The sequence below is a fragment of the Larimichthys crocea genome, chromosome VI (genome assembly GCF_000972845.2).
Source record: "Larimichthys crocea isolate SSNF chromosome VI, L_crocea_2.0, whole genome shotgun sequence".
Taxonomy (NCBI): domain Eukaryota; kingdom Metazoa; phylum Chordata; class Actinopteri; family Sciaenidae; genus Larimichthys; species Larimichthys crocea.
The window spans coordinates 1,147,035-1,171,244 of NC_040016.1; the positions used below are offsets into that span (position 1 = coordinate 1,147,035).

The 24,210-nt window shown below is 42.5% G+C and overlaps 3 protein-coding genes across 3 annotated transcripts in view; 1 reads left to right on the plus strand and 2 right to left on the minus strand.

The window, feature by feature from the left end:
* Positions 1 to 4,757, minus strand: part of LOC104940405 (calmodulin-binding transcription activator 1) — a 51,705-nt gene extending 46,948 nt beyond the window's left edge. The window contains exons 1-2 of the mRNA XM_027279423.1: positions 4,632 to 4,757; positions 2,369 to 2,464 (exon numbers count right to left, since the gene is read on the minus strand). Coding sequence (XP_027135224.1) covers positions 2,369 to 2,464; positions 4,632 to 4,656 — 121 coding nt within the window. The 5' untranslated portion in view covers positions 4,657 to 4,757. The remainder of the gene's footprint in view (positions 1 to 2,368; positions 2,465 to 4,631) is intronic.
* A 2,710-nt stretch (positions 4,758 to 7,467) lies between these two features.
* Positions 7,468 to 17,445, plus strand: LOC109140545 (dnaJ homolog subfamily C member 11). The gene is made up of 16 exons (XM_019267596.2): positions 7,468 to 7,730; positions 9,346 to 9,475; positions 9,657 to 9,730; positions 9,856 to 9,957; positions 10,388 to 10,516; positions 10,624 to 10,746; positions 10,920 to 10,993; positions 11,119 to 11,308; positions 11,467 to 11,552; positions 12,308 to 12,424; positions 12,529 to 12,684; positions 12,995 to 13,064; positions 13,262 to 13,319; positions 14,002 to 14,144; positions 15,028 to 15,157; positions 15,270 to 17,445. The coding sequence occupies exons 1-16, from the start codon at positions 7,605 to 7,607 to the stop codon at positions 15,293 to 15,295; spliced, it is 1,734 nt and encodes a 577-aa protein (XP_019123141.2). The 5' UTR covers positions 7,468 to 7,604; the 3' UTR covers positions 15,296 to 17,445.
* Positions 17,446 to 17,508: 63 nt separating this feature from the next.
* Positions 17,509 to 23,513, minus strand: phf13 (PHD finger protein 13). The gene is made up of 5 exons (XM_010754363.3): positions 23,092 to 23,513; positions 22,310 to 22,411; positions 20,497 to 20,673; positions 19,981 to 20,401; positions 17,509 to 19,887 (listed from the first exon to the last, which is right to left on the minus strand). Exons 1-5 carry the CDS (start codon positions 23,134 to 23,136, stop codon positions 19,655 to 19,657), a joined length of 978 nt encoding a protein of 325 aa, XP_010752665.2. The 5' UTR covers positions 23,137 to 23,513; the 3' UTR covers positions 17,509 to 19,654.
* Between the last annotated feature and the right edge of the window lie 697 nt (positions 23,514 to 24,210).

Here is a 24,210-nt window from a genome sequence, read left to right on the forward strand (position 1 = left end):
CAGTGCCTGCCGATCAAAGAACGCACATCACAGTATTTGTCCCAGAGTGGCGTTTTTTGCCAGTGACCTTGGTACCAAAATCCCTTTCAAAGCACACCTTCATGGACACGACCATCATCTTAACCCGTCCTCACATTTATTCTCCCTGCTGACGAGGAATGGAAGACAAACTTTGCAGTTTTGTTGAATGCTGATGAGCTTTTAACACCCCAAAGGGTTGTATCTTGTATTTCTAACAATCTTGAACCAGAGAACGCGTCCCTGTTTTAAAAAATTCAGCCTGGGCACTGTCGCAATCGTCTTTTCCATCTGTTCCAAATGGCTCTCAGCGGAGCTGTACTATGGTGTGACATGGGGCAAAAACTTCTTCTTTTGTTTCCGGCTACCCAGGAAAATGAAGCATCCTGGAACACGGGAAAACATATCTGAATATGGAGATTTACTGCTCCTCATATTTTTATTTGTATTTGAAATAATAAAAAAAAATGTCAGTCCCCGCATTGCTTCATGTGAGTCCCTCAGCAGTAAACCACAAATTCATAAATCACTCACTCACTTGCTAATCTAGTAAAAAAGAAAAAAAAAAAAAAAAAGCCCAAAACAGTGACAAAGCCTGAATGCTAATGTGGAACTGCTGGCTCATTAAGTCATGCAGAGGTATACGTGCTAAAAAATGAAAATGTTCATCCAAAGTGAAACATTGCTTTGGTAGCCTATCAAATACCATAATTTAGACTGGAATCAAACAGAAGAGCGGCCTCCGACTGATGAATATTTTACCTCATAAAACTGTCATCTCCATATTTAACACAGAAACAAGCCAATGCCCTTGTGAGATGGCTGTCAGTTAATTATAAAACTCTCCTCAGTAAAGAGAGAGAAAAATGCTCCAAATGCAACTCTTAACTCTTCCCCCTACTGATATTAGGAGGCGTCGGGGGAAATTTTCACACTTTCCCCCTTTTCGGGATGAAATTAATGTGACAGAAAGAAAGCCTCATTGCACAGCAGCTAGATAGAGGGATGGAAGGGAGGGCAGGAGGGAGAGCCAGGGCAGGCAGGCAGGCAGGGAGGGAAGAAAAGGAGGGGAGCGCATGGGATGAGCAAAAGTGCAGGAAGAGGGAGGGAGGGAGGGAGAGGCGAGGAGAGAGGGAGAGCGGAGGGGGGGGAGGAGGGGTTGGTGGTGGTGGTGGGGGGGGGCGTAGAGAGATGGGCGTGCATGCTAATTTTATCATTCTGCTGATAAACTTTTCCTCCAGTAATCCTCCAGCTGGGACGTGAGAACAGATAGGAGACAGGGATAGGCTTGGGAAGTCTCAGCTCATATTAAGCAGCCATCCCAAACAGAACTCTCTGTTCTATTCTTTTCTATTCCACTCTATTGTTTCTCAGATTTTCTCTTAATTCTTTATTTGCCATTTTGTGACAGTCTCGTTTTCTCTCATCGCCCTTAACAAAATAAGAGGGTCTGGTGCAGGTAGGAGGCCATCTGCTACTTTTGAAATGAAAAAAGGCATTTGTGTTTGTGTGTGTGTGTGTGTGTGTGTGTGTGTGTGTGTGTGTGGTGGAGGAGTGTCTTGACATACCTTCCCCTGCTATACTCATAACCCCCTCCTCCCTAAGCAGCATGTCTGTCTGCTCCTCCTTACATCTGTTTATTTCTTCTCCAATTTGTCCCACACACACACATGCACACACACACACACACACACAGTCACGCACACACACACACACACACACACACATATGCACAGAGGCAGAGACATGCATCTGCGTCATGTCCTCTAAAATCAATAACCAATCAAAGCAATCATTGCTTTTATAGTCCCTTTAACACACTACAGCTATCACACACATGTCCGGGACACACTCACGAGCGTACGCGACCATGTGGCGACCCCAGATTACACACTCCATCTGACTTCTAGTTTAACCAGGCCCATTGAGGATTACAGATACATAATGCCATGTGTACAGATTAGATATGACGATAAACTACTGATAGCTAAAGTCAGCTCTGCCTTCTCTATGGCTATGTGCAGTAGTGTGTGTGTGTGTGTGTGTGTGTGTGTGTGTGTGTGCCCACTAATACTGTACTGGCATGCATGAATAAACATGATGTGTAACAGAGCTAAATTGGAATGACGTCTCAGCAGAGAGTGTGTGTTTGTTTAGTGTGTGTGAGTGAGTGTATGTATGTGTAAGTGTGATCTGTTACAGAGAAGATGAGAAGGATAACTCAGTTCCTGCATCACATCATTCTGCCAGAAGGCTTTTATACTTGCTCCCAGAGTCACCCTGTGCCACAGACAAATGTGTGCGCGGACACACACGCACAAACGATGTGAAGAGTGTTTCTGTCTCTTACTGTTGGCGTCGGTGTCGTCACTCTTAGGAGGGGTGTGTCCTGTGTAACCAACAGCAATCCTGACCATTCGTTCTGGATTTCTTATCTTCTTCAGTCCTACAGACAGAGACAAAAAAGCAAGAAAGAGACAAAGAACACATTTAGGAGACGCTCCAGACTTTGGTTTCCTTGGCAGTCACACACCTCACCTCATTCTTCCTCCTCTAACAAAACTCCAAGTCATATGCATGTGGGCTGATCCATTTTCTGATCCACTAACTTGCATCCATTGTGTCTCCTGATCGATTGGCCACAGTAGATACACTCCCTCCATGTGTGTGACTAACTTGTACCCAGCTTTAGTTTCTCTTCTCTCTCATCATTTCTCTGTTTCCCTGACCACTGTTGCTATGATACAAAGTAGACCAAGCAGCGCAGTGGGAGATGGTCTTCCATGCTATATGGTAGATGTTGTTCTCATGCCGACTAGTGTACTCTGCTGATCAGTGCCACGCACATCTGCCAGGGAATGGAAAGAGTGGATAAGCCGTCTCCTGCCTTCGTCGCCCCTGCGATTCATTTGGCTTTCATTCAGTGTGGCTGAGGCTCGTAAATTATTACGTCCTCTCTACACATAACACCGAGGGGGCCAATGGACGAAAACTCCTCATGCTGTGAATGCTTGAGTCCGCTTGCGTGCATGTGTAGGTACAACACTGTAGAGACAGGGGGGTGGTTTTATATTTATGTGGTACAGTGCCTGCTGATCAGCCCATGGGCCATCTGTCTCATCTTCAGTTCTAGTCTTTTCACGCAACGGGACTCTCACTTCATGGCCTTCTCTTTGCCTCTGGCTACACTCTGCGTGCTCGCCTGCATGTTTGTACATTTGTGCGTCTGACTTTCTCAGGCTGTACTCCTGAAAATGTGCTTCACAGATGTATGACGATACTACTTGACGTGGTTCGAGTTATCCAGAAAAACTGCGTGTTGGGGGAAATCTTGCTCAGTGTTGCTCTCTAGTGGAGAGAATTTAAGACATCAGTTAACAAACAAAAAAAAAAAACCCAAAACTGATGTCTCCGACATAATTTGAGCAGTGTATGTCATTTTAGCGCTTAAGTTGCGGAGGAACTGCATGCCATCCATAACAACACATTCAGCGGGTGGCTTAACGGGGATGTGTGATAGGAATACTTTGGACCGGCAAGAAAAGAAAGCCATATTTTAACAAGCAGACTAACAAGCAGGGGGTGTTTATAAACAAATGTCTAAAGTAAGGAATACATATTTCATTAACCAGTGAGATCTAGATAATAATGTTGTGGTGATTTTGACCATCCGTTAAATAATTCATGAATGAATGAATGAATGAATAACAGGCTGAACAGTGTATGAATGTATATGTGTGTGTGTGTGTGTGTGTGTGTGACAATAATGACCCCAAGAGTTGAGTTGAGGGAGTAAAAATGTAAACTAGATTCATACATGATGACCTAAAACTGACACACATACACTCCACCCGTCCTCCTCCTCCTCCTCCTCCTCCTCCCCCCAAATGCAGCTCGATTCTCACCTTCACTGCCTTAGCAACCATAAGCACACATCAACATCAAATGAACACAAACATAAACACGCATACACACAAACACACAAACACACACACACACACACATACACACACGCATACAGACACGCACATCGGGATTGTGACTAAATAAATGCACAGCTGGTCTGGGAGGTTTCGTGCCAGTCAGGAAAGGAGATCTACGGTTCAATGGTCTATTTTATGTTTTAAAGAGAAATACACAGGGAGATAGACGCACGCACGCATGCACGCGCGCGCACACACACACAGACACACACGCGCACAGAAAGCATCTGAATTCCTTCAGCGTGAACCACTCTCATCCTCTCTCATCCCCATCCCTTTATGCTAAACGCTTTCAAAAGCACTCACAAACCAGCTACTCGGCGGGGGGGAAACGCTGGCGAGCATCGCACGGTTGGAAAAAAAAAGCAAACCCCTATCCCGACACGCTCAGAGCCTACCGACGGCACAACTCTCCTTCCGTTATTTATCTGCTGTCGGTTAACCGTGCTCCACCAACACAGTCGCTGCTTCAGCACCAGCGTCCGTGTTTTTGGGACGGGCTAGAAGAAAGGGAAAGCCCTGTCGTTATCTCTCTCCCCCTCTATGGCTCCGTCCCTTCGTCGCCTCGTCTGAACCCCGGATAGCAGGACTCTGCCACCTCAAATAAAAAACCCCTTATTTCTCTCTTACCTTCCGGCTTGTTTTCGGCAGCCATTTCCCCTCCGCCGCGCGCCTCATCCCTCCTCCTCCTCCTCTTCCTCCTCCTCCTCCTCCTCGACTCGACCTAGTGGTGGTGGAGGTGGTGGTGGTGGTTGCTGCGCGGGGGGGAGGGAGAGAGAGAGCGAGAGAGAGAGAGAGAGAGAGAGGGAGGGAGGGAGGGAGGACCACGCGCGTGCACAGAGAGGACAGCTCAAGGAGGGGGGCGGGGCTGAAAAGAAGGGGTGGCGGGGCGAGCCTGCCGCGTTCAGCCACGCTATTGGACCAAAGGCGGAGGATTGACAGCGGGGATCCGTGATGGTGACTCGCGGAATTCTCCATCCCTCCGTTTATTCGCGTTGGCCCCGCCTCCTGACGTACACGCGCACTCCTTCCTCTCTCTCTCTCTCTCTCCTCTCACGTCACTGAACGACGTCTGTATTCGAGGACACCTTGACAGCCTCCCACAGCATCATCATCATGCTCATCATCGTCTTCTCTCTCTCTCTTCCTCATACACACACACACACGCACACACGCTCGCGCGCACACACATATACAAACGCGTGCGCTCATTTCTTCATATGCAAACCCAGTGGGCTGTTGAGAAAATGCGATGTAAGGTCGCGTCTCGCCATAAATTATGAACCCCTCTTGAATCTAAATGAAAAGATCTGCCTGAGAGAGAGACTCAGATTTTTTTTAGCGGGTGCTGTCATCCGCTGTGGGTGCTGAAGCTCGTGGTGCTGAAAGGACAGCTCCGCACGCGCCTACACAGGCTGACTGTGCGCACTCTCCTACCTGCTTTCTTTGAGCTGTGTTATTGAACTGAAGTGATGAGAGGTCAGGTGAAAACTTATAGGATGAAATGGAAAGCATGTCCCCTCCCTCCCTCCAACACCACCCTGTGTCTTGTTTCGCTGTCACCTATTTTGGCTCTGAGGTTATAACGCCTACATTCTCACTGATACTACAGTTTTGTGTCCCTTCTAAATAGTAGGGCTTAACTGGGACTATTATGTTCTTGTTTCAAACACACACACACACACACACTGTCACTCTGTGGCTCGGGGTAGAATATCGCCTTTGCACCAAAGCCTTGTGTTTGACAGAGACAATCCTCTTCGTAGACACGCTCCACAGAAATCTGAGGTTTTGAATGGTTTGTCTACAGCTACGTATGCTTTGCGTAGACTCTAAGCGCAGAGGCACACGCGGCTCTTGGCATCGACAGAGTTCAGGCATGATGAATGACAATGAGGAACAACTATGTTTGTAGCCAACAAAAATAGATCTGTTTAATTAAAACCTGCAAAACCTTGTGTCCAAATCCGATAGAGGGAATTATGCTGCATGCAAACACATTCAACAAGACAACTGTCATTTCATAAAGCGGGAGTATACGGCATTAAGGATGGCAGATATAACTTTACTTGGAAACTATAAAGGTAGACCTGAACTGCACTTTAGTATAATTTTGAGGCATCCGTATTTTTATTAAGCATTTCCACTTTCTGACAAATAATGGATTGATAATGGTCTAGTAATAAAACTGATGCAGGAAATATGCAGCGTTGTTTGTCATTTCAGCTCTGAAAACGTCTTACTGAGAACAACACAATACTGTACTTTCTACTTCACTATATTGATCTGACAGCTATAGTTACTTAGTACTTTTTTAAAATTTAATCCAAACATGGGATGAACCTCCAAAATAAAACACTTATAGATCGAGCATTGTTTGCATTTAAAATTTGCTCCACCATGACTAACAACAATACAATGCTGTTTGCATGAGGCATCAGTAATAATAGCCCAGTTATGTGATATATAGAGTGGTGGAAGTACAAGTCAGTATATTTATGTTTCTGAATTATCATTACTGATGCATTAACATGTGAGCAACATTTTAATAATGTAGCTTATCGCGAGGAAGCTCATTTTAATGACTTGGTAGGTCAAACCATATCAATGCATATTCTATAAAATGTTTTGCTTGTACAATCTAAATCTATAGAAACTGATAGATAAATGCAATGGTGAAAGAGTGCAATATTAAAAAGATGGAATTGATGTATAAAGAAGCATAAAACAATCAACTACCTACCTATTTAGTGACATGCGCCAACCTATATAACAACAGGCCAACATAACGGCCTTTACTTTGAAGTACATATCGGTGGCAACAGTAGACTACAATCAGAACACTTCTCACATCACTGTGACAAATGAGAATAGTGAGGGGAAAACAACAGAGACTCAACACACAAAACAAAGCCAGAAAAGCCCCAGGTTCACAATATGGCAATTAATTTGTGGTAATTTACCTGCAAAGTTTATCTGTAACTTTGCAAATATGCATGAAAGGAAAAATATCAATTGGCTTAATAAGGGAGTTGGTGGTTAATTAGCTGCTCTTGAGGACTTGGCCTCAGTGTCAAAAACTAGTTATGAGACTGTCAGTATTTAATCAGCGAGCATGCATAACTGCATATTCCTGAATTGATGTTAAATCAAAATATCACATAGCAAACCTCTAACAAATTGCAGAAACAGGGGTGATGAGAGGCCCAGCAGCTTGTTGCTTTAAACATACCAGGTACGGTATGTATTAAACACATAAATCATTCTGATTGGATTTTTGATAGAGTACTCCTAATAATTAAATGTGTGTGAGTATTTTTGAATCAAAGCTAAGGAGTGTCGTGGTTGTTCAGCCAATCAGCGTTGAGAACCGGCGTTAGCCACATAGACGCTAGTTTTCCGTGAGAAAGAAAGTAAGAAGACAGAGATGGATGCTGCCTTACACAATGACAAACACAATACCTTCTGAAAAGAAGAAAAAAACACTCCTCACGGTGGTTTTCCTTCTTGTCTGAACGTGTCAAATCTTTCTCACGCTGAGCTCACAACGCAGCCGACAGAGGGCGATACAACAACTTCCGCTTTCGTTTGGCCGTCTGACCAATGAGCTTCAAGAGCACCGCAGAGGTGGGCGGGACCGGAGCAAACGCAAACATGGCGGCGTCCGTAGATGATGATTTTGAGTTTAATAACCAGGACTACTACTCTCTGCTCAACGTCAGGAAAGAGGTACGGTCTGTTCTGTTTTACAGTGACACCAAACGGTGACGGGGACCGTTCACCGTGACCGTGAGGTAGGTTTCCATTGAGCAGGAGGAGGTCTGCAGTCAGCACATCCTCCCCTCAGCTGAGCGCCGCTCTTCTTCTTCTTCTTCATCATCATCAGCACCATCATCCGTAGAGACCGGCTGATGCTGCAGACCGAGCATGAACAAGCACGATATTTCAGCGACAGTTAAAACCTGAATGCAGCCAGTGTTTGCACAAAATGATTCTGCATATTAAAGTCTGTGTCGATGAGCGCTCTCTCAAATCTCAGCTTTCATTAAACAGAAGAGACAGAGAGGCCCGAGGAGGACTTGTGCTTGATGTTCAGCTGGATAACGTGTGGTACCATTAGGTAGCTGTAGCCTAACTCACAGGAAGTACGTTATCACACGTTTAATTCCCTTTAATCCACTTTAGTGTCAGTGGTAGCTGTTTTTCAATTCCTCTTTTAAAAACAGGATGTTTTAATGCAGCAGTAGATAGATAGATAGATAGATAGATAGATAGATAGATAGATAGATAGATAGATAGATATAGACAAATTACACAAAGTGACAAGTGACAACATAAGAATAAAAATATACTATAAAGCAAACTATACATAATAAAATATCAAAAAAAACAATAGTAAATACGATAAAATAAAATATATTGTACAGAGGTATATACAGCAAGTTGGCAGTGTTGATATGTACAAAGTAAGGAGAAATGTGAGGTGACTGTAGATTGTAGATTATGACCTAGCTGTTGTTATGCAGTGTACAGTAGATGAATCAAATAGTAAATTAATCCGAATCAATTTTGATAATCTTTTTTTTTTTTTCAAGCTAAAATGCACTTGCCAGTTCCAGACTCTCACAAGTGAAATTATTCTGCTTTCTCCCATACTGTACTGTACTTGTACTGTATGTATCATTATTAAGCAGGTCTAGATGAAAATAGTCCATAGTCAGCTTTTAAATCAGCTGTGAGGACTTCCTAAAGGTTGTGATGTGTCCCCAACACAGCCTACCCAGACCAGGTGGGCTGCAGTCTGTTGGTGTGGCCGTGTGTCACTCAGAAAACACACAGACAGTCAGAAGAGAGGCTTGTTTATATTAATAAGACATCATCACACAAAATGTTCTTGCTAGAGCTTCTGGAAAATAGAGAAAATGTAAAATTATATTATTAACAAAGCATAAATATTTTTTATGGTAATCAATACATCAAATAAACCACTGAAAAAGTGTAAAACATGGGCCCTTTAATTGGTTTTATATGATATGATATGAGTACATTTAAGAGTAAATTGAGGTTGTCTGGACAAAAATAGCAATTTAAAGATAAGATAAGATAAGATAATACTTTATTGATCCCACAACTGGGAAATTCACTTATTACAGCAGTGAAAAATAGAAACCAAGGAGGGAAACACAAGTGTACATATTTACAAAAAGTCCAAACTTTTTCTGGTTTTCAGTTACACTTACAGTTAATTGAATAATCAACAGGTATTTGGCAGTTTAGTCAATAACAGAAATAATTGTCAATTGCAGTCCTGCTCAGGAGTGAGACCTCTCCTCTCTTGTCACAGGCTACATTGGAGGAGCTAAAGGCGTCATATCGGAGGCTGTGTATGCTCTACCATCCTGACAAACATCGAGACCCCGAGCTTAAAAGCCAGGCTGAACAACTTTTCAACCAGGTGCACCAGGCATACGAAGGTAAGGACGCTTGCAAGTATACACCACTTGGAATTTAAACCATTTAGTTTAATATTTTTATTGTTAACTCAAACAGTGTTACTTCCAGAGAGGACCGGGGCATTAAAGCAGACAAATTCCCATACGAAACACAAAATCACCAAATATCTACATTAACTGAAACATCCCTGTTTCTCCTCAGTGCTGAGCGATGCTCACTCCAGAGCCATCTATGACATCTTTGGGAAGAAAGGACTGGAGGTGGAAGGCTGGGAGGTATGTATTCTGTCTAACATAACTTTATTTTTTTGTTCTAAAGTTGAGTGGTTTTGCTGATACATTATACATACAGTATAAACATATCTTCACTAGCAATACCTTACGGTGATGATGCTGTGTAGGTGGTGGAGAGGAAGAGAACTCCAGCAGAAATTCGAGAGGAGTACGAAAGGCTGCAGAGAGAACGAGAAGAGAGAAGACTGCAGCAAAGAACTAACCCTAAGGTTTTCTGAGTCACAAATATAACACATTCCTCTGTCAGCTTCACTGCTTTCACTGCATTTATTGTGTGGGCCACCACTTTTATGCAGATATAATACATTGTGTAATACAACTCAACTTTGACTGGATAGTTTCCACATTCATTTCATGTATTATTTATTTATTTAGTTCCAGGAAGGTGACCTTTTCCTTACTTATTTACTCACATTACCACCATAATAACCATATTATTTATTATGTTTTCTATTCTTATTACTATCCTATTTTTTCTCACTTTTAATTAAAGAAATTTTAAGAGTTATTAAAAATATATTTCACTATGATTGTACTTATATGTGACAAATAAATTGAATTAAATTATGTCCCTTACCCTTTTTCCTAGTTTCTTAATTAGCTCTGTCAATCTTTGCCCTTCACTCCCTCATTATTCAGGGAACCATCAGTGTCGGTGTAGATGCAACAGACCTGTTTGATCGCTATGATGAGGACTTTGAAGAGATGCCAGGAGGAGGGTTTCCTCATATTGAAATCAACAAGATGCACATTTCCCAGTCCATAGAGGTACAACAGAACACAGAGTCACTTGGCATTTACCCGCAACGCAGCTGGGCCAGGTTCACTGTAGTGTTCTCTGTTTTATCAGGTGCAACTTTCCTGTCTTTTTTTAGGCTCCTTTGACGAACTCTGACACAGCAGTGCTGTCTGGCTCACTCTCAACACATAACGGGAATGGAGGGGGCAACATTAACATGACTGTACGAAGGGTTACGTCAGCCAAGGGCTGGGGAGAGGTATGCGCTCTGATAGACGCATGTGCACACACATGAAGACAAAGTATGTGCAATATAATAGAAAATATACAAATATAGAGTCTATAGAGGCGCTTTTTTAAAAAGATATTTTGAATATGCTTTGTGTTAAATGTTAGGACGGGATAATACTAATAATGCATTCGTCTCTGCAGGTGGAGTTGGGTGCAGGAGACATACTTGGACCTCTCATTGGGTTAAAAGTGTTCCGCAACGTCACTCCACGGTGGTAAGGCCTGACTGTTTTTTATTTATAGGGGACTAGAATACATTCTGTAACAACATGTGAACCACATTCTCTGTGTCTTGAATGTTCTTTCTTTTTATATCCTCTTTTGACATTTCTCTGTCCAGTTTCTTAACAGCCCAGTGCGGTCTGCAGTTTTCTCCTCGGGGTTTACGGCCCAGCTGTTCTCTGATGACGGCACGCCACCTGGACCAAAACACCATGGGTTATCTGCAGTGGCGCTGGGGGCCCAATAGCGCCATGACCACTAGCCTGGTCCGAGACACAAAGAGCAGCCACTTTACTCTAGCTCTGCAGGTACACACAAAGCACAAGCACAAATGCTTATGAACTGTACCTGTATATCAGTAAGCTAAACATAGTTTGTACTGTGACTGAAATTTGACCTGTGTCAACCTTAGTTTTGCTATTTTTTCACTCTAATGCATTATCTCTCCTAACTTCACCCCTTCCAGCTGGGTGTGCCCCACTCTTACCTGATGATGAGCTACCAGTACAAGTTCCAGGATGAAGACCAGACTAAAGTTAAAGGCTCTGTTAAGTACGTCTGTCTGCTTATTCTGTTGATTAGCTGATGGAGTTTCCTTGTCAAAGTACTTTAAAGAGCAACTTAACACCAGCTGAAAACACGCTTTTCTGCATGGTATTATGTTATTCTTTAATTGACTAGAAGGATTTAAAGTGGTTTTTAATTTAATTTTCTTGTTATTACAACAACAACAACATTGTAAAATGATTGTTACACAACAAGAACCTTTTTTGAAATGTTTCATAGTCACAAGAAAGCAATTTTCTTTCATATATTAAGATGAAAAGAAAATGAAGAAACCACGAGGACTTTATGACCTTAAATATCAAACAACATCCTATATAAACCATATAATAATGTGACCCACAAACTTTGGGCTGCACTTCAGTTTGTTTTCCTTTATTTCTAATAGCAATAATAGTTTATTTATAGAGCAGATTTCCAAGAAATAAACACAAAGTGCTTTTCACAGTGAGGACAATTAAAGACAGTGGCATATGCAGCATTAAAAGCAGTGCAGGAGATAAAAAGCAGCATACAATTATACAGCAAATTTGAGAAATATAAAAAGATGTAAACTTATAATAAAATAAATAAAACATTCATAAATACAGAAATTAATATAAAATGGTGTTTAACAAAAAAAAAAAGGAGAAGGCCATTAGCCGCACATATTAGATCTGAAAACATCTCCTGGCTGTACAATTTGCTCAGCCTTACTGTAACTCTAATGGTCTCTGTTTATTTTTGTGCTTCTGCCTTTTCAGGACAGGCTGGTTTGGTACTGTGGTGGAATATGGAGCAGAGAGGAAGATCAGCCGACACAGTGTCCTGTCAGCCACTGTCAGCATCGGGGTCCCACAGGGAGTCACACTCAAGATCAAGTACTTGCCAACCTAAAATATGATCCAATTCTCCAGTGGGCACTTATTTCACTGTATAATTGTCTAATCTGTGTCTGTATATTTTTGCTGGTATTTCCATGCAGGTTGGCGCGCGCCAGTCAGACGTACCTGTTTCCAATCCATCTGACAGATCAGCTGCTGCCCAGCGCTGTCTTCTACGCCACCGTGGGACCTCTGCTGCTCTACGTGGCTATCCACAGACTGATCGTCATCCCATATACACAAGCACAGAAAGAACAGTCAGTACACCTCCTGTCCTCATAACTTCCCATTTCAGTCTGACACTAGCAGCATCTCACTTTGCCACAGTTGTAGAATTATTATTTTTTATTTACATATTATTTTGTATCTACGAGGGATAGTTCGACTAGAAAACTTCATGTCCATCAGCTGAAGGCGACTACGCAGCCCCTAGCTGTGTAGGAATGCAACATTTTGCCTATGGGTGTACTATCAGGGTTTCTTTTACACTTACACTGTCATCATAGTTACCCTCCGTAGTGAATCCCAGTGGGTGATTGTTGATGTCTGCTTTGTGTGTCTTCTCAGAGAGCTGGAGTTGCAGAGGAAGAGCTCTGCCACAGACATCGCCAAGAAGAAGCAGGAGGCAGAGTCTGCCGTGAGTACTCGCATACAACCACACATCTTATCTGTTGTGTGTGGGGGGGGATCATTGATGATTGTTTCTAGGTTCAGCTCTCCTCATCTCGTCTAAAAAACTTCTGTCCTATTCTATTTTGCGCTCCTTCTCGACGCCCCCCTCCTCTCCCTCCCCCTCCTCCTCCTCCTCGTCTTTCTCCCCCGGCTCCTCTGCAGGTTCTGCTGATGCAGGAGTCTGTGAGGAGAATCATAGAAGCGGAAGAATCCAAGATGGGTGAGGGAACACAAGCGTGCACGCGCGTGCAGACACACACACACGCACACAGACACTACAATAGTGTGAGACACAGAACTTTTTTCTTTAGTTTGCAGCCAGCACCAAAAAACTTGGTAAAAATCCAAGTGTGTAATTCAAACGCACATCTCCTGGTTGTTAACTGCATAATATACTGTAGCTGCAGGATACTGTTTTTCCAAGTCTGACTTCCATCATATACCGCTGTGCTTCACAGTGATGTTGAAGCAGCCTATCTTCATTTTGCAGTGTTTACATAGGTTAAGTCTGTGCACAGAACACCAGAGTGTATGCTGACATAAATCAAATTATTTCCGTCTGGATTTCCTGTTGTATTTGTGTAGAGGCTGCATGTGATTATTTTAAGAGTCAGTCACTACATGATGTGATGTGTTCACAGCACCTCCTAGATACACTGTGTAAGAAGAGAGGTAGAATTTCTAACATAGTAGCAAGACTGTGGTTGCCATGCCACAGCTTGATATGGATGACAGAGTGACTGTGTTTGCACAGAATTCACACAGCAACACTTATAATTGGCTATTACTCATGAAGTGCCACTGGTATTCTGTGCTTTATTCCAGTGTGTTTGCTCTCTGTTGAGCCTAAAAATTTCTGCATAGTTACACAATGTTAAGTGCTTTTGTGCATTGCTGTCCAGGTCTGATCATCCTGAATGCCTGGTATGGAAAGTTTGTGTCAGACACCAGCCAGAAGCAGGAGAAAGCGAAGGTCATTGACGTCACTGTGCCGCTACAGTGTCTGGTCAAGGACTCCAAACTCATTCTCACCGAGTCCTCTAAGGTGTGTGTGTTTACATGTCAGTGTGTCCATTTGATTATATACAAATCTATGGAAAGTCAGTGAGGTCATTATCCATAGTCTTTTCCCTTTCGTTAGATTTTTTTTTGCCTGCTAACATAGTTCTATATCGGCAGCTGGTGTTTAGAAACGCTGTGTGGAATGGAAGTCTGCATTTGTGAAAGCTGCTTTATACGCATGCACGCGTGTAACGCTGACTGCTGTTTATGCCGGTGTTCATTTTGATAGCACATTTTTTATTTAGTTTTTCAGTAAATTTAGTCGACTAATATCTGGGTATAGTTAGTATAGTGTTGTTTCTCCTGAAGGGAAAAATATTACAGTTAAGATTAATTTACAATCTAAGATTAGTAGTTCTGGGTAATAGATAATCAAATCTCTGCTTTGATCTCTTCCCAACTTGTCCCTCCCTTACATTTTCGTCTTGTTTTCATTCAGTGACGAAAATTGAATAGGTTTTGTCATCAGAGACAAAATGTTGACGGAAAATGATGCTGAAAATTTTTAGTCAATAAAATGAACACTAGTTTATTCCTTGTTGTGTATATGTGAACGCATTAATGTTAATAACGCCATGTTTAAAAAACAAAACAAAAACAACTTTAACAGCGTGTAGGCGTAAACAGATGCATATAGGACAGTGTTTAAATATACACACCATGGAATTAATGGCAGGTGGCAGCAGAGGTCTTAGTATGCCCTCCGCCGGCTGTTTGCAATAGCATTTATAAACACCAGCTGGTGATATTAAATATTAACAATTTATTAACTATATAAAACGGTAGTGAAAAGGAGGCGAATAATGACCTCTTCTGCTTTCCATACACTCTGTATACATGCATACCAACTGTTTCTCTGTGTGCAGGCAGGATTGCCCGGCTTCTATGACCCCTGTGTAGGAGAGGAGAAGAGTCTTAAATTACTGTACCAGTTCAGAGGTGTCATGCACCAAGTCATCTCTGCAGACACTGATTCTCTACGGATACCCAAGCAATGTTAGTATGCAGCCGCTTGAACAAACTGTTATTATGGTATAGCATAACTACAACAAGCTTACATATATGCATGCATCCATGTTCAAATGATGTATTTTTGTTGTCTTTTCAGCTCACAGAATTGAATCTGAGTCCTAGGAGCCCATCACTGTTGGAACACCAGAGGGCAAATGCAGATAAAAACAGACTTTGTGTAAACAAAGGGGACACACCAACAATAAGTCTGTTTCTCTCCTCTGGTCCTCTTCTGTCATGGTATTAGTGAATCTGTTTATCGAGTTCCTCCACTCCTCCCTTTCCTGTGGGCCATCTCTGAGGTTCAGCAGAATACAGGAGTCAGCTCAAAGTTTCTACAAGCTGTCACGCCTTTGTGTCTCTAGTCTGCTACACCTGACAAGGCTGCTCTAATATCTGCCTACTGCAGGAGATCAGACATTGGCCCTGAACATAGTTTTATATATACTGTATGTACTATACAGAGGGACCGCGGACGTGGTGACCATTGTCATTAATGATGAGCTAACGGAGATACATTTAAAGATGTGTCTTGACATTTGTTATGTCAAGTATATACAAATGAGCTGTAGTTTTATCTCATATCATTATAGTCCTTTATGTATCTCACCCTGGTAGGTTTGAAACTAATAATGTTATAACATACCAGTCATTTCACTATATTAATGTGTAGAGTAACACTATGCAGGATCACGTCTCAGCGACCCTAAGGCTGGCCAGGGCTGATGATTGACTGTGTAACTCATGTTTTTTGTTTACTAGTGGAAATGTCTCAACCTCATGTATTATGTCTGCTGCTCATGGGAGTGCCAGTCAGCAGGTATACACTGGTGCTCAAAACATATATCTGTGAGGAGGGGGTGGGTGTTGGTATATGGAAGTTGGTGGAGGTATTGCACAGGGAGGGAAAGTCATAGAGATGCCCTTTGATGGTCGTGATCCAACCAAGGAGAGACAGGCTTGACTTCTTCATTTTTAAAATCTCAGACCAGGCTGCAATTTAAAGTCTGAAATTCTGCTTAGATTTGATTTGATTTGTCGGTCCTTATTGATTATCTCAGTGCAGCTGCAGCCAAAACAGATCTTTTTTTACTGTGATTTTTAATTCAGTGAAGGTTATAGTTTGTATTTCACTGGTGTACATCGAGTACGAAGCTATGGTTCATGGTTGGGCTACGATCAGTAGAGGGCGTGGGTCAACACTTTCCCTCATGAAGGCTGTTTGCTGCTGAGGCAATCACTGTGACAAGACAATAACTTGTTTCTGGAGATGACCTGAGACACACTAAAACAATTTTACTGATTATGGCACATTTACACAGTTACATTTGTTTGACTTTGTTTTAATTTGTACACCAACATGTGCCATGTCTTTTAATTTGATGTTTTCTGTCCCTCTTTTTTTTTTTTAATTTAAGAATATAGAATTAAATTTATCTTATACATGGTAATCTATAAGATGTGACTTGTAAGATAAAACCATATTAATAATAATCCACACAGTGACTTACCTCTGCTGTAGCTATTTTCTTATCAGAGTGAGGATGATATAGGAAAAATTATTAATATCATGCACTTTCTGTTCAGATATAACAACAACAGCACATTACAGCTATGAACCCATGTTTAATGAGACTTTATTCTTTATTCTATTCCCACTCTGTTTATTTGTCAGCATTTGTAAGGGTGGATTGACACCAACTACAAATTGTATTTTACTGAATACAAAGGTAATATTTTGCACAAAATGTACAGTATTTCAAACAAATATTAGAGGCTAGTTATCATGATAATAGTGCTGAAGCCTCAACATGAAGCTGTACTGAACTCCAGAGTTTGGATCTGAGTCCTGTTGTCCTCATATGATGCCCTCCTTTGGCTTTTTTTGTTTTAAAACATTGTTGTGATTGACCTGCAAGTTCCAAAAGTGTGGAAAGCATTTAGCCATATTTTGGTATTTAGTTGGAGGGATCTTTACTGTGATATCAGTAGCATTTTTTGCGATGGGGTCACTATCACAGCAGCCATTTTGCACTGATTCTGTGTGTAGTGTGGGTCTTCTTGTTTTAAAAGTGTGCTGTAAGGTATTTTGACAGGTCATCTGTTCACCTCTGCTCTAGTGCCACCATGAGGCCAGCAGAAAGACTGCTCCCCGCTGTTACACTCCAACCCATCTTCCAAACTGACTCACATTAGTATGTAAATGTACTGTACGGTTGAGGAGCCTGTTTGTTCTCTGTCCTGTAAAGACTACAATAAATATGAACTGATCAGATTCTTCTTTGATTTGAGCCAGTAAAACATGCGCTGACGTTATATAAAGACAAAGCAACGGGTTAAAATGGTAACTCTTTATTTACAATAGTTTACAATAGTTTCACAGAAACAGTTTGCACCACAGTACAGACAACGCTTTCTCAATAAGGGGATAGGACAACCCAGGATCAGAATAAACGAGCTGTATCACAATGAGCATTGTTAACAATAATTACACTGATGTCTTAAAGACGCAGACTAAAATTAGAAATTTGTGCCTGAAGTCGTCTTCAGGTTCTCGTCAAGACACGAATGTCCTGAGAAACAGCAAATGATTTTTAGGTCTTAGAAACCATCACCACCTGGGTGACTGCTGGGTACGAACCAGTTTATCAACATTTGTAAATACCAGAAGACAAGAGTGCAGAAATGAGCTTAACCACTTTAAACTCTTGGAAAGTCTTGTGTTCTTTACAAACCAAACATTCATTACGTGTTTATGTGTGCGTTAGTCGTTCCCTGGTCAAGTCATTGATTCTGCATTGTAAAACCCCATCCTGGACTAATATCCAAGTCTAAAATCTGTCACTCTACATTATGGCTTTTATATAATCATAAAGAACAGCAGATGGCACATGAATGAGCTTCAAATCTTTCATCCAAATTGCAAGTTTTAGGGGGAGGGGGAGGGTTTTTTTTCCATTAAACTCGCTGCATATGGAAGCAACTGAATACTGCTGTGAAAACATTAGTGAGAGATGATATGAGACTGAGATCTGTTCTTCTGATCTGACCCTTTAGAGACAAACAGAAGAAAAAAAAAAACAGACCGTGCCCATGGCCCTTTTTGAAGATATCCATTTCATCATCTTACAAAAGACCAAAACCATGGTGATTAGTTGAGACAACTCATAGCAGTACATGCATTGTCAACACCTTCAGTGTTAACCATTCACACACACACACACACACACACAAACACACACTCTGCATGCATAATTTCGATTGGACTCTTGAGAGAACACTATTCCAGTTCAGATAGCTTGTTTTTGTGATGATGCTTAAACAGGACGGCCGAAGGATTTCGTCATGAGCATGAAACAGCTGCAAACAAAAAAGATTACATTTAAATAACGGTTTGGAAAATTAAAGTATTCAAGGACAAAACCAGTGTTCAATCCTGTCAAAAGAACTACAGCAAAAACACTGACCAGAGCAACAGAAAACACCTTCACTGAATAAGACTGTCATGTTATCTCAATCGTGTCAGTTATCTGGTATCTTTTCTTTTTTTTTTTAGTTATAAATCATGAAGATTTTCCTCAAACAGAACCGTGGTGAAATAAGAACACCGTTTCAATGTTTTCAAAGGGTGTGTAAGCTCCTTGTGTGGCCAAATAACATCTTGATTTAGAGGAGCAGCCGAGGCTGGAAGACAATTTAAGTAAAAGGAAGAGGAACAAGCGCTTGGTTCAATTGTACGGACTTAAAGCCTCAATGATATTCGTTCGCAATGTCTTAAATAACAAAAAAAGAGAGAACAACAAACAGATGCAGACTCTAGTCTCTTATCCTACATCTTTGTTCTACTGGATTATACCTCAGCTTTATACTATAGCACCATCTGAAGCAATTAACACAAGGCTTATCTTGTTTTCTCATTTTCAATGGTTAATTGTGTGACATTAATAGAGGCCTCGAAGAGAAATCAAATCCAGTTTAATCAGAAAGACACACCTGTCCCTGTGACAGAAAGGTCAGATGGAGTTTTCTTTTTAAAAAAGTGAGAAAAAGTGCAAACTGTCTTTCCCACAAATCCCAGCATGCACCATAGTGGGTGGCAGTTGTGAGGGTATTCTCTTTATATGGCAGTTCAAATGTTTCCAGTGTTCACGAGACACCAAGTCCCAACAGTAGCGATTTGCTGCTATGCTAATGTCATCTACAGACGGACATCCATTCAGTGATTGCCTTACGCACAGAGTCTGTAGGGAAGCAGAAACAAACCTTAGTAAATCTAAAATAGCACTCAAGACTGTTTTCAAATGGGATAAGGGCTTGGGATAGGTCCACCTAAGTGTTTATAGAAAATGTGGGTTCTTGGCCAACCATGAAGGACAGACACTGAAGGGTGCAAGACCTGAATTTGAGGAAGGGTCAGTCCAGCAGGTGCAGGGGAAGCAGGAGGGGGAAGGGGTCAGAGTTCAGAGTTTGGCCTGGGAGGGGTCAGTCTAGCAGATGTTTGCTGGGGACTACACGTGAGCGGTGGGAGCGGCGGGTATCTGGGGTTCCGTGCGTCTCTCTGCAGCTCTGGCACACATATGTCTCTGGCACGTGGCTCTTGCGAATCTTGGCGCATGACAGGTGGATCCAGGTGTTGCACTTGTTACACTCGATCATGGCTCGGCCTGCGAAAGGCTTCATGCAGAAACACGTCACTAGGTCCCACGAGTCGTCGTCTGAGGAGGAGAGAGCATACACAGAGTTAAGCTTGGTCACTTTGGCAAACTATTAACAATGACGATATTAGGAACCAGCATGAAAAACCTTACCCGAGTCTACCATGATATCCTCGTCCTCTCCTGATCCATCTTCGTCTCTGAACACCACCTGTTTCCCCTGGCGGAACACCTTTCGGTTTCCTGAAAAGCCCTCCACCTTCTGTACCTTTACCACCCCTTCTTCTATGTCTTGACCCTCCCAGTGTCGACGCTCCTCCTTGGGCTCCTCCTTGCAGGGCGCTGGGTTAGGCAGATGCTGGGGGTGGAGGGGAATGCTGATATCATCTTCAGGCTCTTCTTTGATCACTCGGCCACCAAAGGAGGCGGGATACTGCAGCTCGGGGACTGTTGAGTGGGCCTGCTGGACCTCGCTCTCCTCCCCGGTTGACTGCTCCCTCTCCTTTCTCCTTTTCTTCTTCTTTAGCTTGTCAGCTTTCCTGCGGTCATCTGGGTGCAGGGTGGTTATAGTGTGCTATGAAATAGGGGGGAAAAGGAGACGTTATGTCAAAAGAGATGAAGTTAAACATACTATAAGGGGCTAATGACAGTGACTTCAATTCAACTCACATCTTTCTTGGTGTGACTGGACAGTGGGGCTGGCTGTGGACGCTTCCTGCTCCTGTCTTGGGGCACCTTGGAAGGGCGCTGGGGACAGGAGGTAGGGGGTCCAGGGGTCCAGCCATCACTGTCAGCTGTGCTGCCTGTACTGTTGGGGGGGCTGGAACTACTGCGCAGTGGAGAGTCCTGTAACAACAAATGAAGAAGTGAGTGCAACCTCACATGAGGAGATAAAAGATGGTGATTAAAAAGAAAATACTGTATGTTGTGAGGCAAATCATCCACTCAAAAGAAAAAGATATCCTGTAATACTCCTAATTACCAATCAACACATTACCATTGTACCAAGGATTAGCAAGACACTCTCCCTTTCAGAGATCTGTGTGTGGCTAAGGTGCAGCAGACTATTCAGCTTTCTATGTTTTGGCTGTTATAATTTTAATTGGTACTGACTCTGGTTCGGGGTTGTGAATATACTCCAGTAATGAGGCCGAAAGCAACGCTAAATCACTCTCATGGCAGCTTAGAAGTTGGGTTGCACTATTTACATGATATTACATTTTTAATTCAGACCCCTGTGAGCTCTCTGACTCTGCCCTGTGACAAACAGATCTTGTGCATAAAAAACATGACAAGACAAGACATGAGAGCTTTGTACCACGTGATGAAATGTACACAGGCAGAGGGGGGCGGAAATGAAAACAAATCGAGCACGTGATAAAAGAGAGAAACAGACGAATGGCAGATGAAAGAATAAACCTTCGAAGGAACAACCACAACTTGGAACAAAATGAGTCAGACTCTAGAAGTCCCTGCCACTGACGGTGAGAGAGGGGAAGTGAATTTGTCCAACATCAGTTCAGACAAAAGAAACTCCTGCTGAAAAAAAAAAAACAGGGTGTCACACTTTGATGTTTTTGGCCGACGTCTGAAACAAGCTCGTACATTTCAATCCGTGTTTTTCCATAGTAGGATGTTACTACCTCGATTTCTGATGAGGCTGCAAAGGCTGTGAAAACTGGAATACCCCTGCCCCCTACAGGGTCTTACCTGTTGGTAATGGTGTACGTAACAACAGACTGTGGGTGTCTGTTTTCAACCGTAACACACGTGTTATAAACGTGTCATGGAGAGGAACATGGATGAACTGTGTGAGCAGGTCTACACACCATCGAACAGAGGGCTCAGTTAATGCGGTGACAAACAGCAGTGTGGGTGACAAGACTGTCAAGAAGGATGCAGCAAACCAAACAGGAGGCCACGAAGCCATTTCTTACAGTCCACATACTGAAAACTTGTATGCAAAAATGGTATTGTTGCAGGGTGAATGGTTAAGAAAAAGGCTTAGAAAGTTAGTTCTTAACAGGGAGTGTGCTCAAACTAAAATAAACAGCAGGGACAAAAGAATCTGTACAAGATAATCTCATTGTTTGGCTATGTCTGTCTTTCTTTCTTTCTTTCTTTCTTTCTTTACGCAAACATGTGACACAATGCAAGCATAAGCGAACTTAACATCGTATGTAAATTCTGCTGAGTCGGCACAATTAATGATCTGTGTGACTCAGGGCAACAGGTTTAGTACATCTTTAGTTTAGACCACTCGTGTGTCAATCACAACAGACACACACAGGAGTTCATCCAGTCTCTGCTGTCTTCTTTCATTCACCACACAAACATCTTGTTTCCATTGAATTTTACAAATCAGCCATTGTGTGTATTTACATTTAATTGCATTAACATTGAAGAAACGCCCCCCCAGCTCAGCTCAGCCAGACAATACAGGTGTCTCAGTGAAGGTGTGTGACCGCCCTCTTTAACTCACCTCTTGGGGGTATGGGATGTAACCGGCATAGGCCAAGACAAAAGTGCAAAACTTGTTAAAATCCTCCACCGTCCTCCTCCTCCTGTACGGCGGACTGAAGCCCTGAAACACAGTCACATCATCGGGACATTAGCCCCCATCGACACGGCGTTGATCATAACGTTTACACCGCAGACTGGGCGTAACAAAAGTAAAAACGAGCATGCTGACAAACACGAAGCAAAGTGATTGATCGCACGGACACATTTCTGTCCGTCCGACCAACCCCCCACAACACGACAGCTAATGTTAGCTAGGTGGGCTAGCAAGCAAACAGACAGCAAATAAGTAACTAGTGCTAAGAGGCTAGCAGCTAGCTGGAGTTCAACCAGCAAACTAAACTATGGGGTGATTAAAGATTAAAGACTGGCGATGACACTCACATGGAGCCCTGAAAGCTTCAGTGTCAGGGGACTGATGTTAATATAAATGTGATGTTAACACAGTTAGCCGTGGTTAGCATGCTCGGCGATGATGAAGGAATGTGTTTTCAGTCACCACCTGACGCTCACGTCTCACTCTCACACCATTACTGGAAGCTGACAGTTTGATCTGAGCGTGTCTGAACACTTTACGTGTCCAACTAGACATTATGTCAACATTAGCACGGCGGGCTAACTAACCAGCAGCTGCTACATCGTGTGATGATGACAGCCCCCCGGACAAGTTGACGTTAGCTTAGCGTCGTTAGCCGTGACTGCAAACTCGCTCACTGTGAGAAACAGTTGCACAAAAACACTCACCTCCGACTGAAACGCGTGTGATGTCGATGGGTTTATGTCACCCATCTTTGCCAAGTACCCGGCCACCTGACGTGTTTGTCAGTAACGCCACAGGGCAGAGCAGCGGGGGCTCCCGGACCGTAAACACCGAGGTGAGCTAGCCTCGGCTCGCTAGATGTCTAACGTTGGAGCTAACGTCAAACTCGGAGCAACAGTGTCAGCTCAGTCTGACATCAGCGACACCGACAACGCCGCTGCCGGGAAACAACCGACAAGACGGTCGGTGTAAAGTTGTAAAAGCCGTGAACGGTAAACGTTGTTGCTGTATTTCCACCGTGCTGTGCAGTAATGTCTCCGTTTGATCGAGTTTACTGACTGACTGACTGCTGCTGCTGCTGTGGGGGGAGCGGCTGTCACCAGCTGCCTGCCCCTTCTTCTTCTTCTTCATCTTCTCCTCAGCTAAAGCAGATAGTGGCCAACAAAATGCATTACCGCCCCCTGTCGGTGTGTAGCGTGTAGATAGATAGATAGATAGATAGATAGATAGATAGATAGATAGATAGATAGATAGACAGACAGACAGACAGACAGACAGACAGATAGATAGATAGATAGATAGATAGATAGATAGATAGATAGATAGATAGACAGATAGATAGATAGATAGATAGATAGATAGATAGATAGATAGATAGATAGATAGATAGATAGATAGATAGATATTTTATTAATCCCAACGGAAATTCAAGCATCCAGTAGCAGCATGCAAACATACATTAAACATACATACAAACAAACCTTTACCTTTTTTTATTATCTAATCTTTAATCTGATCTCAAAACCAGACACACTGTGTCCGTAACATTACACCGTGCTGTAAATCCATACAATACCATGTTAATTATAATTTATTCTCACTGTTTACGTCTAGTTTATGTTCACTCACACACAGTCTACTCGTGCTGTCCATACTGTATATACTGTCTGTCATATCCACCTACCTCATCTACATAACACAATCGGCTATACAAACCATATTTATTTCAGCATCCTTTGCACTCTGCACCATTGCACTATCACCAGATCTTTATTCAGACAGAGTTGTTTTCTGGTGTCTGTTTATACTCAAGTATGTGTAAG

Excerpts from the sequence above, each read along its gene's own strand:
- phf13 (XM_010754363.3), bottom strand. The coding sequence starts at position 23,136 with ATGGGTGACATAAACCCATCGACATCACACGCGTTTCAGTCGGAG. Across the intron at positions 20,402-20,496 it reads CCAGTCACACCAAGAAAGAT|CACACTATAACCACCCTGCA; the intron begins GTGAGTTGAATT and ends CCTATTTCATAG. Across the intron at positions 19,888-19,980 it reads GGATATCATGGTAGACTCGG|ACGACGACTCGTGGGACCTA; the intron begins GTAAGGTTTTTC and ends TCTCCTCCTCAG.
- LOC109140545 (XM_019267596.2), top strand. The coding sequence starts at position 7,605 with ATGAGCTTCAAGAGCACCGCAGAGGTGGGCGGGACCGGAGCAAACGCA. Across the intron at positions 9,958-10,387 it reads AGCAAAGAACTAACCCTAAG|GGAACCATCAGTGTCGGTGT; the intron begins GTTTTCTGAGTC and ends CTCATTATTCAG. Across the intron at positions 13,320-14,001 it reads AGCGGAAGAATCCAAGATGG|GTCTGATCATCCTGAATGCC; the intron begins GTGAGGGAACAC and ends ATTGCTGTCCAG.